General features: G+C 38.1%; 1 protein-coding gene across 1 annotated transcript in view; it reads right to left on the bottom strand.

Annotated features, from left to right (window-relative positions):
• Positions 1 to 24,412, bottom strand: part of LOC127572903 (fibrillin-2-like) — a 266,295-nt gene that overhangs the window by 84,908 nt on the left and 156,975 nt on the right. The window contains 12 exon segments of the mRNA XM_052020630.1: positions 4,993 to 5,115; positions 10,641 to 10,766; positions 12,191 to 12,313; positions 15,328 to 15,450; positions 16,634 to 16,759; positions 16,928 to 17,053; positions 17,836 to 17,958; positions 20,340 to 20,465; positions 20,605 to 20,730; positions 21,728 to 21,856; positions 23,046 to 23,171; positions 23,482 to 23,709. Coding sequence (XP_051876590.1) covers positions 4,993 to 5,115; positions 10,641 to 10,766; positions 12,191 to 12,313; positions 15,328 to 15,450; positions 16,634 to 16,759; positions 16,928 to 17,053; positions 17,836 to 17,958; positions 20,340 to 20,465; positions 20,605 to 20,730; positions 21,728 to 21,856; positions 23,046 to 23,171; positions 23,482 to 23,709 — 1,605 coding nt within the window.

The following is a 24,412-nucleotide window of genomic DNA, read 5'->3' on the forward strand; positions in this document are numbered from 1 at the left end:
TTCTTGAACAAGGAAATAACATTTGCCATCCTCCAGTCCTCTGGTACCACTACAGTGGCCAGGGAGGACGCAAATATCATCATCAATGCCCCAGAAATCTCTTCCTGTAGTAACCTGGGATAGATCCCATCCGGCCCCAGAGACTTATCTATCCTAACGTTTTTCAGAAGCTCCAACACTACTTCTTTCTTAACCTCAACATGCTCCAGCGCATTAGCCCGTTCTATGCTGGCCTCACATTCGTCAAAGTCCCTCTCCTGAGTGAACAATGAAGCAAAGTATTCATGAAGGACCTCCCCTACCTCCTCCACCTCCAGACACGTTTCCCCCTTTATCCCTGAGCGGTCCTACCCTCACTCTAGTCATCCTCCTGTTCTTCACACATGTGTAGAATGCCTTGGGGTTTTCTTTAATTCTATTCGCCAAGGCCTTCTCATGTCCCCTTCTAGCTCTCCTAGGTCCCTTCTTAAACTCCTTCATGGCTACCTTATAATTCTCAAGAGCCCTGCCTGATTTTTGCTTCTTAAACTTTAAGTATGATTATGAGGAGCTGCTTGGCCATAACCAAACACTTTCATCTGTTCTGATGACAGATCTTTTCCCTAAAATGTTAATTCTGTTTGCCTCTCTACAGATATTGCCTGAGTGACAGTTCTTGCACCTTTTGTTTTTATTTAGATCTCCAGCATCCTTATCAGCTTACTTTTGAAAAGGGATTGACTTCTCTTGCAGAAACAAATAACACAGAAGAATGTCTGTTTCACGGTGCCTTGATGTCAAGTTTAAATTTTCAGGAAGTACATACTTTGCTGTCTCATCATGCTGTGTTTTACCAGACTTCCCCAACAGAAGAAAACATTCCTCTCTGCATCTATCCTGCTGGATTTTTTTTTATAACTTTATATACCCTATTTAGATTAAATCTCCTTCAACATTCTAAACAATCAGAACTCTTTGGAAATACCAAAGAAGCTTATTATACCTTATTTTCATAATTTAACTCTTCAAGCCCAAATCATCTGAGAAGTATTGGTATATGCAGCACTGACAGATAATATTAAGTCCAAACTCAAGAAAGGTTTGCAAGGTCCTCTTAAGATATTTCCAAGGAAGAGAATCAATGGATTTTGTGCAGGCATTTCCTGAAACCAAACTAGCATGTATAATATGCCTAGGTATAATAATCTTTTTACAATTACAATGACCAATGTAAAGTCACATTAAGGTTAAATGCAATTTTTTAGGATACAAGTAACATCCCAGAAATAGTGGAAAGAGGAACTCAGGAATATGTTAATAACTAGGGAAGTGGTATTGAACAAGTTGTTGGAGCTGCAGTCTGACATGTTCCTGTATCTGATGGACTTGCACTTAGGTCTTAAAACAAATGGCTAATTAGACAGTTGATGCATTGGTTTTAATTCTACAATATTTTCTAACTTAGAGAAGGTTCTATTAGATAAAGGTTCTCTTCATAAAGGGAGGAAAACAGAAAGAGGAAAATACAGACTGGTATCTGAGACAGGGAAAACACTAGATGCTTTTACTGAAGACATTACAGCGGGGAATTTGGAAACAAAACCAATATAGGCAATGTCAGAATGATTTTGTGAAGGGGAAATTATATATTTGACCAATTTTTGGATGTTCTATGAACAGGCACTGTGGATTAAGAGGAACTGTTGAATAGTTCCAAAGGACATACGATATGATGCTACATCAAAAGTTATTGTGGAAAATAAAAGCATGTGGTGTAGAAGGTAACATATTGGTTGCATAGAAGATTCTCTGACTATGAGGAAACAGACAGTAGGCATAAGTGGGTCTTAAACATAATCGGATGCAATGAATGGTATGCCAGAGTGATCAGTTATTTCAATTTATATCCAGGTAGTTCTGCTATAACATGTGCTTTCAGAATGCGAATTGAATACAACTTGTTTGATGAATTAGGGAACACTATTTGCATTATGCGGGCTGAATTGGTTATAACACATATTCTATTGGGAACTAGAGAACCACTTAAGAGTTACTTTGGTAATTGACAAGCAGGAAAAAAGCTGTTTGGAAACAAAACAATCTTTGGGTAAAAAAAAACTGTTTCCATTAACCCCCCCACACAGTAATCAGACACTATCATCTCTTAAGAATACAGGCTGATAGTTTCACTGTGGGAGGTCATTGGAAAATGACAAGCAATTGCTTCTATTGATACTTTGGCAGGTGGTGTCATTGATAGTAAAGATGGTTATCAGGATTTCCAGAGGGATCCTGATCAGCTGAGTAAGTGGGCAGAGGAATAGCAAATGGAGCTTGATTCAGATAAGTGTGAGGTGTTGCATTTTGGGAAGACAAATCAGGGTAGGACATTCGCAGTCACTGTAGGGCCCTGGGGAATGTTGTAGAACAGAGGCACCTGGGATTACAAGTACATGCTTCCCTGAAAATGGTGTCACAGGTAGAGAGGGTGGCAAAGAAGGCTTTTGGCATGCTGGTCTTCATCAGTCAGGGCACTAAGTATAGAGGTTGGGATGTTATGTTGCAGTTGTACAAGACGTTGGTGAGGCTGCATTTGGAATATTGTGTTCAGTTTTGGTCACCCTGCTATAGGAAAGATGCCATTAAGCTGAAAGGAGTGCAGAGGAGATTTACAAGGATATTGCCGGGACTCGAGGGACTAAGTTATGGAGAGAGGTTAAGCAGTTTGGGACTGCATTCACTGGAGCTTAGGAGAATAAGGGGTGATCTTACAGAGGCGATTAAAATCATGAGGGACATAGATAGGGTCAATGCGTACAATCTTTTTTCCAGGGGTGAGGAATAATGAACTATAGGGCATAGGTTTAAGGGGAGAAGGGCGAGATTTAACAGGAACCTGAGGTGCAACTTTTTCACCCAGACGGTGGTCAGTATATGGAATTAGCTGCCAGAGGAAGTGGATAAGGCAAGTACATTAACAACATTTAAAAGGCACTCAAACAGGGACATAGATAGGAAAGATTTAGAGGGATATGGGCCAAGCACAGGCAAATGGGACTAGTTTAGTTGAGGATCTTGGTCGGCATGGTCCAGTTGAGCCGAAGGGCCTGTTTCTGTGCTGTATGACTCTATGACTTGTGCAAGGATACTATATTAAACAATGTATCATACAACCTTTAGTATTTTTAGCCTGCAGTAACAAAATAAACTTATAGTTATTAAAAACATCTTTATTTTTGAAAGTCCTGCGGGAAAAATAACTTTGTTATTGCAAATCTGAAACTCCCAAGTCCCCAACTTCCTTTTCCCATTGACACAATTGTTTTTATAACACGATTTTCTATAATGCGAGGTTTCCTAGGAACAAACTATGTGACTGTATGTGACTTGGATGAAGGCCAGCAGAGTTATGGTTGCTAAATTTGTTTATCACACAAAGATAGATAGGAAATTAAGTTGTTAAGCGGACAAAGCTAGACTACAAAAGAATAGAGATAGGTTAAGTGAGTGAGGAAAGATCTGGCAAGTGTGTGTGAAATTATCCATTTAATAAAAGAAGCATACTCTCTAAATTGTGAGAGATTACCGAGCTCTGAAATGCAGATGGATCTGGGTGTCCTGGTGCATAATCGCAAAAAAATCCGGTGTGCAGATACAGCAAGAAATTAGGAAAGCTAACAGAACATTATTATTTATTGTGAGGGGAAGTTAATACAGCAGTGTGGGGGGGGGGGAATCATGTTTCAGTTTTATTGGGTATTGTCGAACTGCATCTGGAGTACTGTATTTATGGAAGGAGTTAAATATGTTGGAAGCAGTTCAGAGGTTTACTACACTGGTACTTAGAACAGGTGGAGTGCCTTGTGAGGAAAGGTTGCACAGATTAGGCTCATGTCCATTAAAGTTTTGGAAGAGCGAGAGACTACATGAGTTAAATGTACAAGACCCTGAAGAGTCACGACAGGGTGAAATGAAGAGGACTCATTTAAAAATAAGGGGTCAACCAGTTAAAAGAAAGATGGGATTAATTTTTTTCTCTGCAAATCAGAAATCCTTGGAATTCTCGTCTTCAAAGGGTCATGGAACTAGTATTTGAATATTTTTAGAGCAGGGGTGGATAAATTCTTGATTACCAAGAAGCTGAAAGTTTACCAGGGGTAGGCAGGAATGCAGAGTTGAATTAGGTTAAGATCAGCCATGATCTTATTGAATGACGGAGCAGGCTGAGTAGCCTACTCCTGCTCCCGATTCATATGTTTGTATGTAATGAGAGTTTGACTACTACCTTTTGGATGATAATTCAAGTCAACAAAGGGAAGCACTCTTTTGATATGATTGAAACTGAGGAGACATTGTACCATTGGTTGTTAGTATTTTATCATTTTTAAGAAAAATTAAGATTACATTTTTACTAAAAAAATGCATTTTGAAGGACAGGAGCATTTTCAAAACATGTCAGTGATCTTTGCAAGAATACAATGGGATCCAGATAAATGTAATTTAGGCAAAAGCACAAAACAATATTTGGAATCCTGCCATTAACTTGTAGCACTTCCATTTTTTTGATAGTTTATAAACGTTTAGTTCAGGCACGGTAGCATAGCGGTTAGCACGACACTATTACAGCACCAGTGATTGGGGTTCGATTCCCGTCGCTGTCTGTAAGGAGTTTGTATGTTCTTCTGTGTCTGCGTGGGTTTCCTCCCACATTCTAAAAGACGGACGGGTAGGTTAATTTGGGGTTTAAAAATGGGCGGCACGGACTCGTTGGGCCAGAAGGGCCTGTTACCATGGTGTAAATAAAATTTAAAAAAAAATAACACCATGTGACTAACACAACTTACAAAACCTATCTATTTCAATGGAGATGAGAAAGTAATGAAAATCTGTGGACCAATTTAGTTTAATTCAACTGCATTATACCAATCTGCCTGCAATGCTACACACAAAGAAATAAGATATAAGATGCATGATATCTTCAGAAAATTAATTCTGTAACTGTCCTATTCCTACCTGTACAGTTGCCTCCACTTCTGTCAAGTTCATAGCCATCATCACAGACACACCTGAACACACCCTGAAAGTTCAGGCAGGTGCCAAAGACACAGATATTCTGAAATGAGCATTCATCAATATCTAGAAGAGAGAAAAAAAAGTTCGTATTTAATTATTAACGAGCAAACTTTATATTTTATTATGAGAACAGAAATTTCACATTATTAAATCATCTGGTCTTAGAGTATGCTTCAACAGGACCTCAAAAATTTATGACTGAACTGTTTGCTAGCTTAGAAAATGCTCATTTTCAAGGCAACTTTAGAAATTCTAATGCTGATTTTAGCTCAGAGTAGCAGTCATGTCTATGGAGTTTGAAGTGGGTGTCATGGTTAGGAAGGCCAGCAGTCATAATGTGGGAAAACAGAACAATAACATTGGTGAGGTTAATCTGATTATTGGTGAGATGAGGAAGCAAGCTTTGGTAATTCCAGAAATTTGGAGGAAAGTTGTGATGTTGAGAAGATCATATCTTATACATCCAGGCTTTCTCATCTCCTTTTGCCTGCTTCATCTCCTGAGGCCAAAGAGCACTGCTCACCGGCATTTAATAGATACCATGTTAAGACAGAAAGACGCATCCTCTTTAAAAAGCTTCAATGACTGACCCTCTTGTGGGTGGAGTGGTTGTTGTCTCCTTATATTCCCTCTGTCATTATTGCAATTAGATTTAGATTTTCATTTGCCACCCAATCAAAACCCACCTATTTTTGGAGCTAAATTTAATCTTTATCAATATTGTCTTATTCATTTACGTTGCAATCTTTGCTAAAACGTAGAAACTAGTTGTTTTAATATTAATGTGCTTCAGAGTTTAATATACAGGACAAGCTAATAAATTCCCCATACACCAAATATTATACCTAATTTATTAAACTAAAAGCAACTGCACTCTCCTTTCACCAAGATATTTTGTTTTCTACTTTTATAAAGATAATGGGGAAGATTTTGTATCCTCTTATTCTATGGAAACAAGGTTCTGAAAAATTGGGGAATAACTTGTCATGCTGTTCACGCCCTGCTCTGACCACAACAATTATCCCCAGACCTTCTGTTGGACAGCCAGGATCCATGCCTTAGTTAACTACATTCAGATCATTGTTCTTGATCATGGACACCAGTTGCCATTAGAGAATGGGAACTTTCAGCATTAGCTGGCTGCCCGTTCAAAGAGGGGTCAGACACCAAATGTTTTTTCAGTGGCTGTCAGGATGACCATCAAGCTCCTTCCAGGCTTAAATTGGAGATGTTTGTAATATCTCTCAGTTTGCTGTCCACCATTGCATAAGGGAGGTGGGTCAAAGAGGCTTCCTAGTGAAAAAGGTTCGACCTCATTTTAATTATCCTTACTACAGACCAGTAGAAGGAGACACCATATTGCTTCATTTGGATTGCAAGCTTCTACATGTTGCACGTACAATGCTATGCATCACCACACATCAATCTGATATGTGACCTTTCGAAGTGAATCAGACAGGTTTATGTGCAGTACCCCAGCAGCAGTCCTGATGCCTTCACTTGCAGCAGTCCACTGGGCCAATTGTAATTTAGCCACCAATGCAACCAAAGGTGGTTCCTTGATGATTAAGGTTCATCCACTGACAAAACATTTTATGATTCTGGTGTACAACCCATACACAATTGTCACAACTGTGCATCATACATTCAATGAATACTATGCTGCCACACAAGCGTAATGTAGTAGACCAATGGCATGCTGAAGCTCTTGTGCTGCTAGAACTGCTCTGGACAAGGCCATGCCAGAGTGGACATCATGTTTTGCTTTTATCTGTGGAATGCAGCATAACCTCTCCCTTCCTGTGAAAACTTACAAGAGATTTACACCAATAACTGCAACACCAATTTCCCACAGCTCCCCATTAATCATCACAGAATCCAGCTGGCCAACATACAAAAAAAAAGTACATGCCAAAACAAATTTATAAATTAAACAGCGTAATACATACTAAAATCAACTAATCACCCTTGTAAGTTCTCTTACTCTCTATTTTGCATGTACCTCTGCCTTTATCTCCCTGTTTACCCAACACTCTCCCATTGACTCCAGCTTCTGGAAGGCTCAGAAAGTTTTCAGTGGAGAAAAATGCAAATGCCCTGGAAGATTGACTCAAGCAGGTCAGGGCTAAGAAGACTTAGCTGTGGCTGTACCATTTTTTCAAGCTTATCAATGATCATTGAACATAGAACATTACAGAACAGTACAGGCCCTTCGGCCCATGATGCTGTGCCGACATTTTATCGTGCTCTAATATCTATCTAACCCTTCCCTCCCACATAGCCCTCCATTTCTCTACCATTCATGTGGCTACCTAAGAGTCTCTTAAATGTCCCTAGTGTATCTGTCCCCACAACCTCTGCCGGCAGCACGTTCCACGCACCCACCAATCTCTGTGTAAAAAAACTTGCCCCTGACATCCCCCTTATACCTTCCTCCAATCACCTTAAAATTATACCCCCTTGTGCTAGCCATTGTCACCCTGGGAAAAAGTCTATGACTTTCCACTTGGTCTATGCCTTTTATCATCTTGTACACCTCTATCAAGTCACCTCTCATCCTCCTCCTCTCCAAAGAGAAAAGCCCTAGCTCACTCAACCTTTCCTCATAAGACATGTTCTCCAATCCAGGCAGCATCCTGGTAAATCTCCTCTGCACCCTCTCTAAAGCTTCCACATCCTTCCTATAATGAGGCGACCAGAACTGAACACAATACTCCAAGTGTGGTCTGACCACAGTTCTATAGAGCTGCAACATTACCTTGCGGCTCTTGAACTCAATACCCCGACTTATGAAGGCCAACACACCATATACCTTCTTAACAACCCTGTTGACCTGTGTGGCAACCTTGAAGGATCTATGGACATGGACCCCAAGATCCCTCTGTTCCTCCACACTGCTAATTCTGCCATTAACCTTGTATTCTGCCTTCAAATTTGATCTTCCAAAGTGTATCACTTCATACTTTTCCAGGCTGAACTCCATCTGCCACTTCTCAGCCCAGCTCTGCATCCTATCAATATCCTGTTGTAATCTACAGCAACCTTCTGCACTATCCACAAGACCACCAACCTCCGTGTCATCAGAAAAACTTACTAACCCACCCTTCCACATCCTCATCCAAGTCATTTATAAAAATCACGAAGAGCAGGGCTCCCAGAACAGATCTCTGTGGAACACCACTGGTCACTGACCTCCAGGCAGAATACGCTCCATCTACCACCACCCTCTGTCTTCTATGGGTGAGCCAATTCTGAATCCACACAGCCAAGTTTCCCTGGATCCCATGCTTCCTGACTCTTTGAATGAGCCTTCCATGAGGAACCTTATCAAATGCCCTACTAAAATCTATGTACATCACATCCACTGCTCTACCTTCAACGTGCTTTGTCAAATCCTCAAAGACTTCAATTACGCTCGTGAGGCACGACCTGCCCCTCACAGAGCCATGCTGACTGTCCCTAATCAGCCTATGCTTCTACAAATGCCCATAAATCCTGTCTCTAAGAATCTTCTCCAGTAATTTTCCCACCACTGAAGTAAGACTCACTGGTCTGTCATTCCCAGGGTCATCCCTGCTCCCTTTCTTAAACAAAGGAACAACATTTGTCACTTTCCAATCATCTAGCACTACTTCTGTCGCCAATGATGATACAAAGATCATCGCCAAAGGCGCAGCAATCTCTTCCCTCGCTTCCCGTAATAACCTTGGATATATCCCATCCGGCCCTGGTGACTTATCTATCCTAATATTTTTCAAAAGTTTCAGCACATCCTCTTTCCTCACGTTGACATGCCCTAGCATATCAGCCTGTCGTACACCATCCTCACAAATGTCAAGGTCTCTCTCACTGGTGAATACTGAAACAAAGTATTCATTAAGGACCTCCCCTTCTTCTGACTCCAGGCACATTTCCTCTTTTATCCCTGATCGGGATAAAAGTTTTATCTCTGATCAGGAAATGTGGAAACCTCCACATTTCCACTGTCCACTTCCCCAAGAACATCTGTTCCCAATTTATGCTCCCAAGTTCCTGCCTAATAGCATCATAATTCCCCTTACCCCAATTAAATACTTTCCCATATTGCTTGCTCCTATCCCTCTCCAAGGCTATGGTAATGGTCAAGGAGTTATGGTCACTATCTACAAAATGCTCTCCCACCGAAAGATCTGAAACCTGATCAGGCACATTGCCTCATACCAGGTCCAGAACGACCTCTTCTCCAGTCGGACTGTCCACATACTGTGTCAGGAATCCTTTCTGGACACACCTAACAAACTCTGACCCCTCTATCCCCTTTACACTAAGGAGGTGCCAATCAATATTAGGGAAGTTGAAATCACCAATGACAACAACCCTGTTATTTTTGCACCTTTCCAAAATCTACCTCCCGATCTGTTCCTTGGTGTCTCTGCTGCTACTGGGGGTCTGTAGAATACTCCCATAGAGTGATTGCTTCCTTCCTGTTTCTGACTTCCACCTACAATGACTCAGTAGACGATCCCTCCAGGACATCCACCCTTTTTACAGCTGTGACACTGCTCCTGATCAGCAAGGCCACTCCTCCACCTCTTTTACCTCCATCCCTGTCCCTTTTGAAACATCTAAACCTCGGAATATCCAGCAGCCATTCCTGCTCTGGGTCAGGAGTCACATATAGGCCAGACTAGTTAAGAGTGACAGATTCTCTCTCTAAAGGGCATTAGGGGTGCAAATGTTTTTTATTAATCATTGTTTTATAGTTTCCTGGGCACAATTACTGATCACATTTTTAAATTCTGATTTACTCACTGAATTTAAACTTCCCAGTTGCTGTGATGAGATGTAAACTCATATCCCAGGTTGTTAATCTAGGACTCCTAATTACTTGTCTACTGACAAACACTACAGGGAATTATTAGTAAGTCATTTTTGATCAGTTAGGATAGAATGAAAGAGAGAAAATCCAAGTAGTCTGCTGATATTCTACATTTTATTATATTTAATACACACATGATATATTTACTTATCCCTAGAGAAGTGTAAACAAATGACATAATTTCTAATCCAAAACACAAACTCTGGTTTACTTCTACAGTTACAGATGAAGGCTCTGCTTTAGCACTGTTGCAGATATCGACATAGGTTCCGCAACACAAATGACGTAGGAGTCAAGAAAAAAACTAACATTTGTATACTCACAAATGATAAGGCAACTTTAATGTTCTTGTATCTTCATTGTTAGTGTAGGACTGCTGCATTGTTTTATTTTCATTATTTGTGTTCGTAATGTGTGCTCTTAATGATTAGTTTAAGAATCAGCACCTAATCACAATATGTTCAATCCTATTGTTACTTTGCTGTCACACACTTACAATGTTATTTTTAAATAAAATTATCTCTGGTCATGATGTCAAATGCTGAAGATGTGTAGAGCCACATCACACTTTTGAGGAAGCTTGGCATTTTGTCATGAGCTGCCCTTATGTTTTTCTATTGGTTAGAAGTATAGAACTTTTTCAATAATTACTCTTAATGAAAGGAACACCATGCATTTTCTGATTTAGACATGATCCATATTCAGAGTTACAAGAAACTCATGAACTTACCTTGACAGGATTTGCTATCAGAAGCTGGTGTGAATCCCATCTCGCAGTCACATCGGTATCCTCCAGGTGTGTTGAGGCACTGGCCATTCTCACACAGATTAACATTCTCTGCACATTCATCCACATCTGTAAATAATAGTGAATAAAGTAATGTTGTTAATACCTCACAAAACATCAATTTTATATTATGTTCAAGTATTTAACAGAGTGAATGTTTCCAATGATTGAATACTCTTACCTAGAGATGATTGGTGTAAATAAAATAAATTTTCCTTTTGATAAGTAAATTTCAGTCTAATTATTTTAAATAAATAACCATGTCACTTTAGCACAGATGACTTTTCAGTTTTATATCAGACATCATTATTCATACAAACATGAGATGAAATGAATCTTTATTCATGTTAAACTTTAGCAGAATGCTCACAGTGACAGAGTTAATGGTTGAACTCTTCCGAAAAAAATGGCACCAAGCTTTTGGTATACAACTGCTGAACTGCAAAAGGCACCACTACCAGCAAACTCTACATACTGTGATGTTGTTTTTGTGAATTCTTGATTTAACATCTGTAACTGATGCCATCACAACACTCTTGAGACTGTTCCACACTGTAATATGACTTAACCATTTATTAACTTCAGACCAGGTAACTTGAAGTATTACAGAGTTTAGATTTGTGTCACTGGCTGAAACACAGATAATACCTGTAATTCTGAAAATGTAGCAGGATATTCTTAATTTTGACATTTGTTCTGTGCAAGCACAGTAATTTCCCAAAGTTTAGAGTAAATCACTGCTTCTAGAAGAGAAAATCCTTGTGTGGCTGCAATGCAGCTGGCTATAATCCTACTAGGGTGAGTGAGACAACAATTTAATGCACTGTTGCCTGTGCTCAGCACATTACAATTGGGGATGTATCAGGGCATCACAAACAAGAATCTGTTTTTAAGTATTACTCAGCCATCGACCAGTAAAATAATTGCTGAGTGGACTTTTTTAAAAATACGACAGCGGACACTTTCGTGCTAAGCCACAGGAGATAACTAATCTCATTCTGGCAATCTGTATAGATATGGCAAATTTGCTTTTATTGATGCAAGACAAAGGAGAGGGTAAAATTTCAGTTGGCTTGTGTTCTTGGTCCTTATTGCCATTTTTGCCAGAAGAATGACTGGATTTGTGGTGGGGGGGCGAGGGCAGGATCAAGTTCCACTCATAATGCCTCTCCTGAGAGAACTATCTGCCAACCCATACTCTCTATGTTCACTCACAAGATCAAACTAATTGGATGAAATATTGGGGGGCTGCTTGTGCCTGTGGATTTGTACCCCAAACAGGTCACTAGTTTTAGGAGGAAAGCAGATCAAGGGAAGGAAATTGATAATCTACATAAAACTATAAAGAGGCAGCATACGGATGGTATTATCTGAAGCTCTTTAACATGTTATGATGGAACCTTATTGAAAAGTGAAATAGTGTACTTTCTGTCCTCATACATAGCTATATTTTTATAAATAAAAAGAGCTTCAGTTTCATTCATTCATCATACCTGAACACATAAAGCCATCCCCACTGAAGCCTTCAGAGCAGAGGCAGCGATATGACCCAGGTGTGTTCATACACTTAGCGTTGAGGTTGCAATGATGTGTTTCATTGTTGCACTCGTCAAGGTCTACCAGTTCAAAAAAGGGCATCTTATTAGTTGAACGGAATGTACGACACATTATACATCAATTTCTTCCTTAACACAAATGTAAAACCAGGTTCAAGAATTCATTAAGAACAGAAAATGCCATTGGTGCAAAGTCAAGAAACATCTGGTGATTAAATTGGAGCAATACACAAAAGGTGCTGGAGGAACTCAGCAGGTCAGGCGACATCCATGGAGGGAAATAAACAGTCAATGTTTCAGGCCGAGACCTCCAGCACTTTTTATGTATTGCTCCAGATTCCAGCATCTGTAGAATTTTTTGTGTCTCCATTAAGTTGGAGCAGTAGTCTAGCTTGGTAATTTATAACTGGCAGTGATTGAGTTATGACATTGTCTGTAAACCATACCCTGAGATCTATGAATTTGTGCTCTAGGAAGTGCAGTGTGGCTTTACAGTCACTATGTATGTTCGTCGTCCAACACAGCAATGGTATTCTATTCACAGGCCTGCCACTGCAAACTTCAGTAGCACTTCTTTCCTTCTGAAGAGCACAAATAAAAATGTGCCATCTGGGACCAAGGTCAGGTCCTGGGAAGGTTGGGGGATGGGGAAGGAATGGGTGGAAAAGTGGGGAAAAAAGCCACCAGTCAGAGGCCTATTGGTGCCATTATTGGTGGCATCACAGCTAAAGGGGCCTTGGAGGGGAAATCAGACCATCAGGAGATGAGGCAATTTGTGAACAACCATTTTGGATTATTTTTCTGGCAAGCTATAAAGGAGCATTGTATGGGGTGTGACATTACAATATTAGAAGTGGCTAATGTTGAGAAGGGCCCAGTTGAGTTTCTGGAGTGAAGCCAAACACTCCAAAAGTGATTGTTATCACAATCCAGTTATTCCAAAATTCAATTTCAGCAAACAGTGATAATAAAAGTGAGGAGAAAAAAACAATAAAGTATTTCCAGGCAAGTAAGAAGAGTCATATGGAGTTATTGCTCTCTCAGCATCCCTCTTCTTAGTTTTTAGACAGTCCATAAATGTCCTTTCAACATCCATGTAACAAAGGACAGGATCCTGTGAAGTTACAAGCTCCTTTTGAATGCAATTGTTTACTTATTCAATTGGAAGAGCTCTATAATCCCTTGCATTTTCTTGAAGTAACAAGAGAAAGTAACAGAATTACTGAATGAAATGGTAAATTACTGGCACAGTTGATTCATCAGCAATTGCAATCCCAAGGTGGGAGGTCAATGTCCTCAATAGAGTCATATGAGTCTCCTATTGGATGATGGAGTGTAAGACCAAGGGCATGACCTAAATAAACCTCATTCCACAGTGTATTAAAAACTGGTTTAGGAGCTTCAGTGAACTTATTAAAGCAGAGCCTCCCAAGGCACATCATACTATAGCCAAATTCAATCCCACAGGAATGCAAGAAAACTTAACACTGCAGTTCTGAATGTGTGCCAGTTTGTGTAGTTTGCCAATGTTGCTCCACATCATGCAGCGTACTTTGATATTGTTCTGAGATTACAGAGAAACTTTTTAATTTGTCTGGATATCTCTATCAATCAGGTTGTGTCACCCTCTCCTGCAAACCCTTTGTTCTTTGATAAAAGAATTCCTGGAATTGGAACAATTATTAACCTCCTAATGTGCCATACAAAATTAATTAATTTTTCACAATGTTGTTTCACCCTCAGAGCAGTTCCTATATTCCAGCACCTGTTATTAAGAGTCTTTAGGAAATATGCACATTAATGGTAACTGAATTGGATTTTATTTTGTGTGCTCAAAAATACCTTGATTAAAAAATACAGACTTTCTTTACTTTAGATAATAATACAACTGACATTCAGAAAAATTAAGTGAGAACCTGTTCAAACAACTTTAAGTTTGGTTAAAAATTAAACCTGCTTGTTGTAAGATTCCTTTGTCTGCTCATAGGAGGCTGATTTTTAATTCAGATCTAATAGTTTCGAAAGCTAATCCATCATCAAAGTCAAGGGTAGAAAAAATCCTCAAGGTGGACTGTGGTGAGAAGAGTTTCAAAGAAATTGATCTTTTATCATTGATAATTATGCAGTTTTAACTGTTCTGTGGTAGTATAGAAATTGTTTCAGAATATCGCATTTCATTTTTGAAACAAGTCTGGTGGTTATTTCCAAATGGCACTGGAAATTGCCACTATTCAATCACGATTTTCCATGTAGCAATGGAGTTGTATGCTCCAGATCCCAACGGTAATTACTCTCAGAAATTCATATTAAAAATTAGATTTTTTTTAAACTTTGCATTTCATTTGAAATAATGTAATTGAAACCAGTCAATTTTTAATATTACAAACTTGAAGCAAAATAAATTTTATTTAGTTCTTTCTGGCTCTGTACCAAAGGTTGCCCAAACACTTTGCAATAACTCTGTATTCCTCTAAGGTTGGCCTCTTGTCTCCTCCACCTTCTTTGCCCTGCCACTGGAGAATGTACATTCATGTACAAGCACTAGAATTTCTACCATAAGCCTCCCTGTTTAGTTCTTTCTCTCTCCTCTTTAAAAATTAACTCTAAAAATGCCACCCTTGCTATTTTGTTATTTAGTTCCATGTCCTTTTTTTATCAAATTGGGCATCTGTGAACCATCAAAGGTTGCTTTTCTAATTCTGGGTAGTACTTAAATTCTGCAATTGCAGTTGTTTTCTATAATAATGACACAACTCTTCTCAACAGCAGAATGCACTTTAAATATACTGTTGTAAACTGATAATAAAAACTATGCAACAATTACTGCACTGCATTTTCCAGCTAAAACAGTTTTCAGTGCAACATTATTCAAAAATGTAATTACAAATGCATTATGCTGTAATAGCCAGAAAACAACCAAAGTGTAATTTCTTTCCTAAGGTACTTATCTACATACAGCACACATTTGATATGTAATGCACCTTTTTGTCTTATAATTACAACTTGAAATCAATTCAGCAGTTTCAACTTTATGAACATAATTGTCCATTATTTCTTGACCATGGAGAACTCACCAACACAAGAGGTGCCATCACCGATCCATCCCTCACGGCAGCTGCACTGGAAGCTTCCAGGAACATTGACACATGAAGCATGCATGTCACAATTGTGGGCCCCAATTTCACACTCATCAACATCTAAAAAGATAAAAAGAAGATAATCACAGAAGATACACTTTGGAATTAACCTTGGTTTTGAACCATATATCCTATCAGATAAAGAAATCACTGCCAAGACTTGAAAAAATGGTGCCACTAATTTAAAACTTGCTCTGTAGAAAGAAGTGTTTAATGCAAATAATTTAGTTGCTTCTATGAAAATTTTGATGAAGCTAGTATCATTATCCAATGCTGATATAAGAATAACTTACACAATAGAAAAATGTAAAATGCCTTGAGATTATGAAAAAATTACTATTTTCACAGTAAACTCCTTGATTAATCACTGTATCTAGGCAATGCAGTGTGTTTGCAAATCTAGTGCAATAGTCAACATCTTCTCCAATGCCATACGGAGAAGTATCCCCTTTAATGACAGGAAAGTCTTCGTCATGTACTGAGGATAATGTTCCTCCTTCAGCCATGGAAATAACTTGGATCTTTTTCAACATTTCATTATTTTCCTTCATTATTCTCTTTCTTTGACACTTCATGTTTTCCACAACTTCCTAACTGTTAAATGAATGACCTGTTCTCAGAATGCCTCTCTGCTAATTTTGTTCTGCAAACAGCCATTGAAAACAATATATCACATACTTTAAACTTCATCAGTTTAAACCTATCCTATTCAATCCATGGCAGCTCCCTCTTTCTTAATAAATGAATATTTATTGCTCAGTGAAATACAGTGTCTCAAATAACTCAGATTAAATTATTTGCAAAAATGGATGTAGCATAAAGAGATATAAAATTGATGATTTAATAAAAAGAACATAACAGATTAAAAGTGAAGAAATCTCAGCAATAATGAGGTCTAAATCCTTAAAAGCTAGACTCTGTCCCAAGTTAACTGAATTTTTGTTAAGTTTATCCCTTGCATCTACAGGTGACAACTAGATGGGATGGTCTTAAAATGAGAGCCAGTCAATGTAGAATTGAAATCATGAAGCACCCTTTCACACTAAAAAAAACTCTGGAAGTTTGAAATGCTCTCCTTTAAATGTTTGGATGGCAGATAAATTTAGGTGAGGTCAATAAACCTTCACTGGCTTACCTGAACCTCACTTAGTTTGGCCATTTGTTATTTTATAGTCTTTTACTTAAAAATAATGTAGGAAGATTTTTTAATATGACACAGCTTGCAGCAATTGGTTGACCCTACCTGAACATCCAGTTGTTCCTTTCTTCACGAAGTATCCGAGCTGGCAATGGCAAATAAAGGAGCCTTTGGTATTCTCACAGTCACCATAGAGACAGATGTTAGAGTTCAAGTCACATTCATTCACATCTGAAATGATAGATCCTTATGTCACTATCAGCAACAAATAACTAATTTATGTTGGCATTAATGTCGCGACAAATATGTCCTGGATGTGTCATGTGCAAAACTTGCTTATGTTGTACTAAATGTACATAACATTTTAGAAAAAAAATAAGTTGCCTTCTTAGTATTTACCAATGCAGGTCCTCATGTCCATAGAAGCCATGAATCCATCAAAACACAGGCAGCGATATTCCCCAGGGATGTTAGTGCATTGTCCACCATCACAGATATCAGGATTATCCTCACATTCATCAATGTCTAATGAAGCAAGACAAGAAATGTTAAGTGAAAATCATGTATTTGAATAACCCTCCTTACACTGTTGCTTAAAAAATCCTACTTTCAAAGGTGGAAAAAATATTTTGAGATGAGTTGTAACCATGATTTTTAGCACTTAAACAGACCCCTACAGATTAACAGCAGAAATACTGATCCTAATTTTGCTGTGAAATACCAGAAAGTCTGCACTAAATTGCCAGATTTAGTGCATTCACTGTATTAAATGCCAGTAAATTTCAGAACTCCCATGCAAACATGCAAGTCATAAACCTACTGGCTGAGCTCCATCAGCTGGTCCCTGGCTGTGCTCTGCTGCTGGAGTCCTCTTGGAGTCCAAAAGCAGAACAGAGGCTTGTCAAGATTTATGCTGAGTGGCCTTCTCCTTAGTTCTGCAGCAAGTCCAACCTGGCACAGGTTCAGCATGCCCACTTATTGCAGCGGGAGTGTGATGCAACAGGGAATTAAAAAGCACTGTTTTATGTTGTTAATTTTTTATGTTTTTAATTGATTTTACTTGTTCCATTTATTTTACATATTTGATGCATTTTCATATTTATATATTTTAATAATTAAATTTAATATTTATATTTCCAAATAAGATTGATCTAGATCTCACTGTGTATAATTTGGGTGAGTGCTAAGAACAAACTGTCTCATGGCAATAAAATCCAGGTCATTAAAAATGGCTCAGCTCTGAAATACTTAAAATAGCTGTAACAGCTAATCATGTCTGACTAGAATAAAATATCCTCTCAGTTTACCTGCACAAGTTCTTTTATCTGGCATTAGAGCATAACCTTCAATGCAACTGCATTCATAACTGCCTTCTGAATTTGTACAATGTGTGTCACAGCCTCCATTCATAATAGTACATTCATCGATATCTGAAATATGAAGCAGGTAGTAAAAAAGGTGTTAGTTAATCATTAAGTTTTCATGATGATATACATTAAATTAGACATTCTGAATGCAGCTTACATGCCTATTTCATTACATCAAATACATTGTACAGAGGGTTAAGCCGGAGAGTGCTTTACAACATCAAAATTGAAAAAGATAGTGTCAAATTTTTTGGAACTTCTTCAAATTTTCTGCTTTAACTTAAGCAGGAACCCAAAATTTCAAAGCAGTGTGAGAAACCATCCATAAAAGGGAAGATGACACTGGTTTATACCAAAGTTATGCTTTAAGATGGTAAATTTAAAGTTTGGAAAAGTGACAGTCTGTTAAAGCATCCAGGGAATATTTTATTCATTTATGGGCTATTGGGTAGAGAGTTTAAAGCATTTACACCCAGCGATGATAACAAAAGTGATTCATTTCTATATCAGGATAATGTGTAGCTTGGAAGGTGATCCCATGTGCATGTTGCCCTTATTCATCTTTATGGTAGAATTCACAAGATTGGGATATGCCTTTGAAGTAACTTGCATTGCACTTTGTGTGCAATTTATGTTTATGTTTTTCTTGTAAATGCTGCTTATATGATGCTATGTGCCTGTGATGTTGCTGTAAGTCTGTCAGTGCACCTGTGCATACATGTACTTGTGCATATGACAATAAACTTGACTTTGACTTTAGATGGTGCACACGACAGCCACTGCATTGGTGGGAACAGGAAGTATATTTAGATATTCAGGACAAAGTGGGCTGCTTTGTCCTGGAAATTATTAATCTTCTTGACTGGTGTTCTGAATCTATCCCACTTTGCTCCACAAAACATGATGGAGGCTGTCAAGAGTGTTGTTTCCACAAGGACTGTCATTTTTACTAATGCTGTCAACGTTGTTTGCTCAGTGGATTTTGCAAGGTCAGCTGGGCTGGGAGCAATTTTACCACATCTTAACCTGAATTTGATGCCAAGCTGTACAATCTTGTTTTATTCTCATCTTATTTAAGAGGAGCACTTTTTGACACAAATAAATAGTTTGCTAGGGTATTTCAGAGGTTACAGATATATATCAGGAGTCACATATAGGCCAGACAAGTAAGAGCAGCAAATTTTTTTCCAGTAATCCAGGAGATTAATGACAATTTGATAATTACATCATCAACACTATTGGCATGAGCATTTTTTTAATAACAAAATCCAAATGATTTAATTTACTGAATTCAAATTCTGAGCTTTGTGATATTTAAACTTGTGTCCTTGGATTACGAGTAGAAAGCTCTGTATTACTAATCACATGATAAACTAAGATTGCCCATTATGATCATAGGAAGAAGAGAAATTAATAAAGGCAGAGAAAATTTGCCATTCTACTAATGCCAACAAAGAATCTGGTATGAAAATTAGGTGAGATATTTTAATCTGAATAGCTAATGGTTGACAGATACTTATTCAAGATAATGGACAGAAGGAATTTTCCTCAGTGGGGCAATGTTTTGACGGAGCAGGCCATCCAGCCACTCATCCATGTGAATGCAACCCATGATTCTGGACTGTTGAGCATGCAGAGTGGGCTCCTTGTTATTCCCAAAATCATAAATACAGCTGCCAGCTCAAAGATAAAGCATAGTATTGATGGTAAAGCAATAGCATACTTAAAAATCAGAAGATGCAGCCAGACAGAGAGTCAAAAAGGAATGGCAGGATACAAATTGTCCCCTTTTCAATGCCCCATTTATTTTCCTGAGACTTAGAGTTAACAGATAAAGGTTGGACACAGAAATGAGGGAAAAGAAGTTGCACTAAGGTGCTGTCCCATTAGCCTCCTGTGACTTATGGAGTTCCTAGGATGCAGCTGAAGTATGATTGGAGTCCAATTGAGGACTCACTCAGTCCTACTGGCATACTAGGAAGGAACAGGTGGTTAGCATTTTGGTGGTGTGGGATGGCCACATATCTCGGATAGCCTGTGTTCAGTAAAAAAAACTTAAGGTAATATCTGGCCTGACCTTTGGGATGGCCACATGCTGTCCAATGTAGGGGTCTATTTCTAAAATGGACCAACCCGAGTGTTTCTCCACTTGCACATTAAAACCATAGGCTGGTGCAACTCTTCTTGGTAAAGAGATAAGGACCTGATTTGACTCCAAAGATTTTCTACAGCAGAAATTGGGGAGGTGGAGGCGAATTTGTCATACTTTGATTCTCAGAAACCAATGTCAAGAATGGTGAAAAATGACAACTTGAGTTTTGAGTAACTCATTTGGCATTCTTAAGGCAGTAAGATGCAAAAATAAAAAGTAGTTGACTATATCGTTGGCAGTAAAATGCTTTTGTAACCAAATTATATATTCAACACATCTCAATGAATCTTACCAACACAGCTTTGCCTGTCAGGGGTAGCCTGGTATCCTGGGTTGCAGGCACACTGATAGGTTCCAATCATATTTACACACTTGCCATTTCTGCAGAGGTTGTCACTGAGGGAACACTCATTGATATCTGAAAAACAGGAAGAAAGGAGAAAACTTCACATATTGCAGAAAAGAGTTCAAAGATCAGCAAAAGAAGAGATTTTGAAAATAAAATGCAGGCCATGAACGGTCACAGCATCTCCAGTGAGTAGCTATATTTCTCTTACCAACACAGGCACTGCCATCTGAAGTGAGCTCGTGCCCTGGAGGGCACATGCATCTATAGCTGCCTTCTGTGTTTATACATGTACCACCTCGACACAGCAATGGATTTCTCTCACATTCATCAATATCTGCATAAGGAAAGAAAAGGTAACATCATGACAGTTGCTTAAGATGCCAAAGCAGTTAAATCAAAATGTAGTATCATAGGAAGTACTAAAAGTCATTTGTACTTAAATCTACCAAATGAAGCCTTTAAAAATACATATAAATAACACATCAAAGGGATAAATCAGAATTATTTTACATTATGCCTTACAGGAATCTATCACAATAAAGTTGTTACTAAATGAAGCATTGAAGATAATAGAAAATTTCAAAAGGGGTTACCCAGCCCAATGTACCACTGCAGTCACAGTTCTTCCTATACACAACCAAATACTTTTCAAATGTGATGAGAGTTCTTGCCCCGACCATCCTTCTAGGCAGTGAGTTTCAAGCCTCCATCATAGTAGGTGAAACAAAAATTCTTCATCTCCTCCCTGAAATACTTAAAGCTAGAACCAATGTTCAGGATCATGCCAAAACCAGGACTGGTTGCCTACATTAATACATTTTTTTAAACTGATGCTTATCAGAGCTATAAAATATTTGCTCCATTCTACAAATCACATTGAAAAATGGCTGAATATTGGACAGAATTAAAACCCATTAGCTACCAGGAGAAACCTTCCTTCAGCAGCTATTCCTCCATTTATGCAAATGAATCACTCTCTCTATTTGTAGATCTCTCTGTGCCAAAGAGCATTCTCTGACTGAAGAAAAAAGCAAGAAATTCACACTCTGAAACCTGTCGAAGTAACCTTACAGCTTAATTTTAAGAAGCCACATTAAATGATCAAAGTGACTACTTGAATTCTTCCCTCTTCCTGTGAGGATATAACTGACATCCATTTTTGGCCTCTTTTAATTGTAATTTTTGTTTAGTCTATACTCTCATAGCCATTTACATTTATTGATTTGCCGTCAACTGTGCAACTGACAATAGTATTGAATATAGGTTGTATTAACTAAATCACTGCTCACTTTCATGGATGAAATTGGTCAATTAATCTATGAATTACTTACCCATACAGTTCTTCATCATCATAAATCCACTCTCAAAGCCTTCAAAGCACTCACACTCAAAGCTGCCAGGAGTATTGACACAAGTTCCATTCCCACAGAGGTCAGGAGAGATGCGACATTCATCAATGTCTTGTTAAAGAGAAAAAAAACATTCAGGAATTATAAAGGAGTGAGAAAAATTATGAAGTATTTGTTTCTGTGCTGTATTTTTGGTTAAACATAGCTGCTCCATGACTATGAGAGAAAAGTAAATTACAACAAGAGGTATGAAAATAAGGTATGAAGGGAGCTGAAAATATCAAAGGTCAGTGAAATCATTTGAAATCGTATGAATTAGGAATGAAAGAGTAAGGATGCAGCCTACTTTAGTTGTAAAGTTCTAATATGAGGCACTCCAGAAGATATTCCAATCAAATCTCAGCATTGCTCCCTATTACTGATGCTGAATATTTTGAATATCAAGTGGGCAAGTAAGCCTGGCATTCAAATTTATTTTAATGGATTTTGTTACAATCTATTTTCCCTTTTCCTGTAATATGACTGGCTGAACTGCATTCAGGAAATTAAACTATTTATTATTATTTCTAATCGAATATATTATAATTTGTCCAGGAAAGAAAAATAACTGTGTAAAATTATTCACAAATCTTGCTATAAAAATATCTTACGGGAAATTCTATGTGGAATCTAACAATTAGACAAAATGGCTTAAAATTCTATGTTTTAATTTTCTATCAACTAAAATTGGACAACTTTAATCAAATTTCATTATTTATGGTATTAATACAAAATTGTTTTCAAATCCTAACATTTAAATATTAATTAAATGGTCTGCAATTATACCTCAGCAGACCAAGGATAATAGATGTTTGAACTGTATACTTAGTTACATTTTATAGAATTTTAATATTGTGAGATTGTTCTTATATCAATGCATTGTGTCTGCTAAATGTTCTACCTTCTCATTTTCACTACTTTCTGCTGTTTGAATAAGGTTGTGTCTGAATTTGCATCTGTATTTCCTGATCTTCTGTATTTGTGCTGCCGGGTCTGTTCCCAACGTTTAAGCAGTTGATTAGTGAATGTGCCGCTGGTCCTACTTGTGCAGTTTATCCTGTTGAACAGCTAGTCAAACTTTTATAGTCATCCCTTGTTTATATTGTTGTTTTTTTTTCCTTTCTACGTTGTTGGCACTATTGATGATACAGTTACTAACACTGTGTATATTCTGCATATGCTTTCAGTTGTGTTTGTCTTGCTTAACCTATTTGTACTGTTCATTCTGTTGACACTGGTCATTTGGCTCATGTTATCTTACCTGTGCAGTTCCTTTCCTCCATATCCAGAGCAAATCCATTGTCACATTTACATCTAAAGCTGCCAATGGTGTTCCTGCATCTTCCATTAATGCAGAGGTTGTGGAACACTTTACATTCATTGACATCTGGAAGAAAAATAAAAAAAAGGTATGAAGCACCAAGTTATAGTGGATAGTATGAGATTCCGGATAATAACTAGACCTGTGGTGTTTAATTCTGCAGAGAAATGTTTTGTGTTTTGAACAATGTGGCACATCTATCAGATCAATTTGTACTATTTTGGCATAAAGAAATTGAACATTAGATCTGACCACCAAACTTCATAAAAAGTACACTTTATCTTTTTCATTTATCTTGTATTCAAATTTTAAAATTAGTTACGTTTTCTTATACAGACATTACTTTGGTTGGGAGAAGCAGTGAATTTCATCATACCTTTATAAAATGGTCTTCCTGTTAGAATGTCACCTCTGTTGGCAAACCCTGGACCTCTTGGACAAAGAAGCTCATATTCCTTAGTGCCTGGCCTGGGGCATTCATCACAGTCTGAACCCCAAGCAGATCCAATCGAACAACAGCAGGCATCCATTCGGAATTTTCCAGCAACTGGTTCGGTACATTCATCTTCATCCCACTTCAGATAACATTGCTCAAGGCGGATATCTACAAAAGATATCACATCCCGATAAGAGTATTCTATCATGGAAGGACTATAATATCATGGAACCCTGCTGTACCCGAACCAAAATTCCGACAGCATTTGACTGGATTTTCCTGCAGAGCAGATTTGCTTTCAGCTCTGTTTAGAAATCAAAGACTGGCCAGGCATGATGTTCAAGAAATAGAAATTGACTTCAGTGGAGCTGAATTTTGAAGGTGAAGTATAAAATGCAAATACTAATATATGCATGCAATTGGCGCAAATGACTAGAGAAGGATTTCTATTTCCAAACATCTAAAGCACTCATGGTCCCAGAATATGCCATTACCCATAGGTCATGTTTGGATTGTTTTCAGTTTAATTTTGCTTACAGCTGTATACAGTCTTTATCTTGCTTCATGTGGGTATACTTACATTTGGCTCCATAATTCTGTTGCTGCTCAGCATAGATTTGAAGGAACCTGACATCCTAAAGCTCTTAGGATAGCATCAAGATAGAGGTACAGGTGAAAGCCCACTTCCTCCTACAGAATTTTTTCATCATTCCAGAAAATATCAGATAACTGACAGAAATGGGCTGCATGCCACCATGAACCCAGTTCACCTCTTGAACTATACTGGCTTTCTGTACCCTTCCATGCACATCTATCTGTCCACCTAGTCATTGTCTATTTTCCACTACTGTCTAAAAGTTAAATATCTGTT

This window comes from Pristis pectinata, chromosome 7 (assembly GCF_009764475.1).
Source record: "Pristis pectinata isolate sPriPec2 chromosome 7, sPriPec2.1.pri, whole genome shotgun sequence".
Classification (NCBI taxonomy): Eukaryota; Metazoa; Chordata; class Chondrichthyes; order Rhinopristiformes; family Pristidae; genus Pristis; species Pristis pectinata.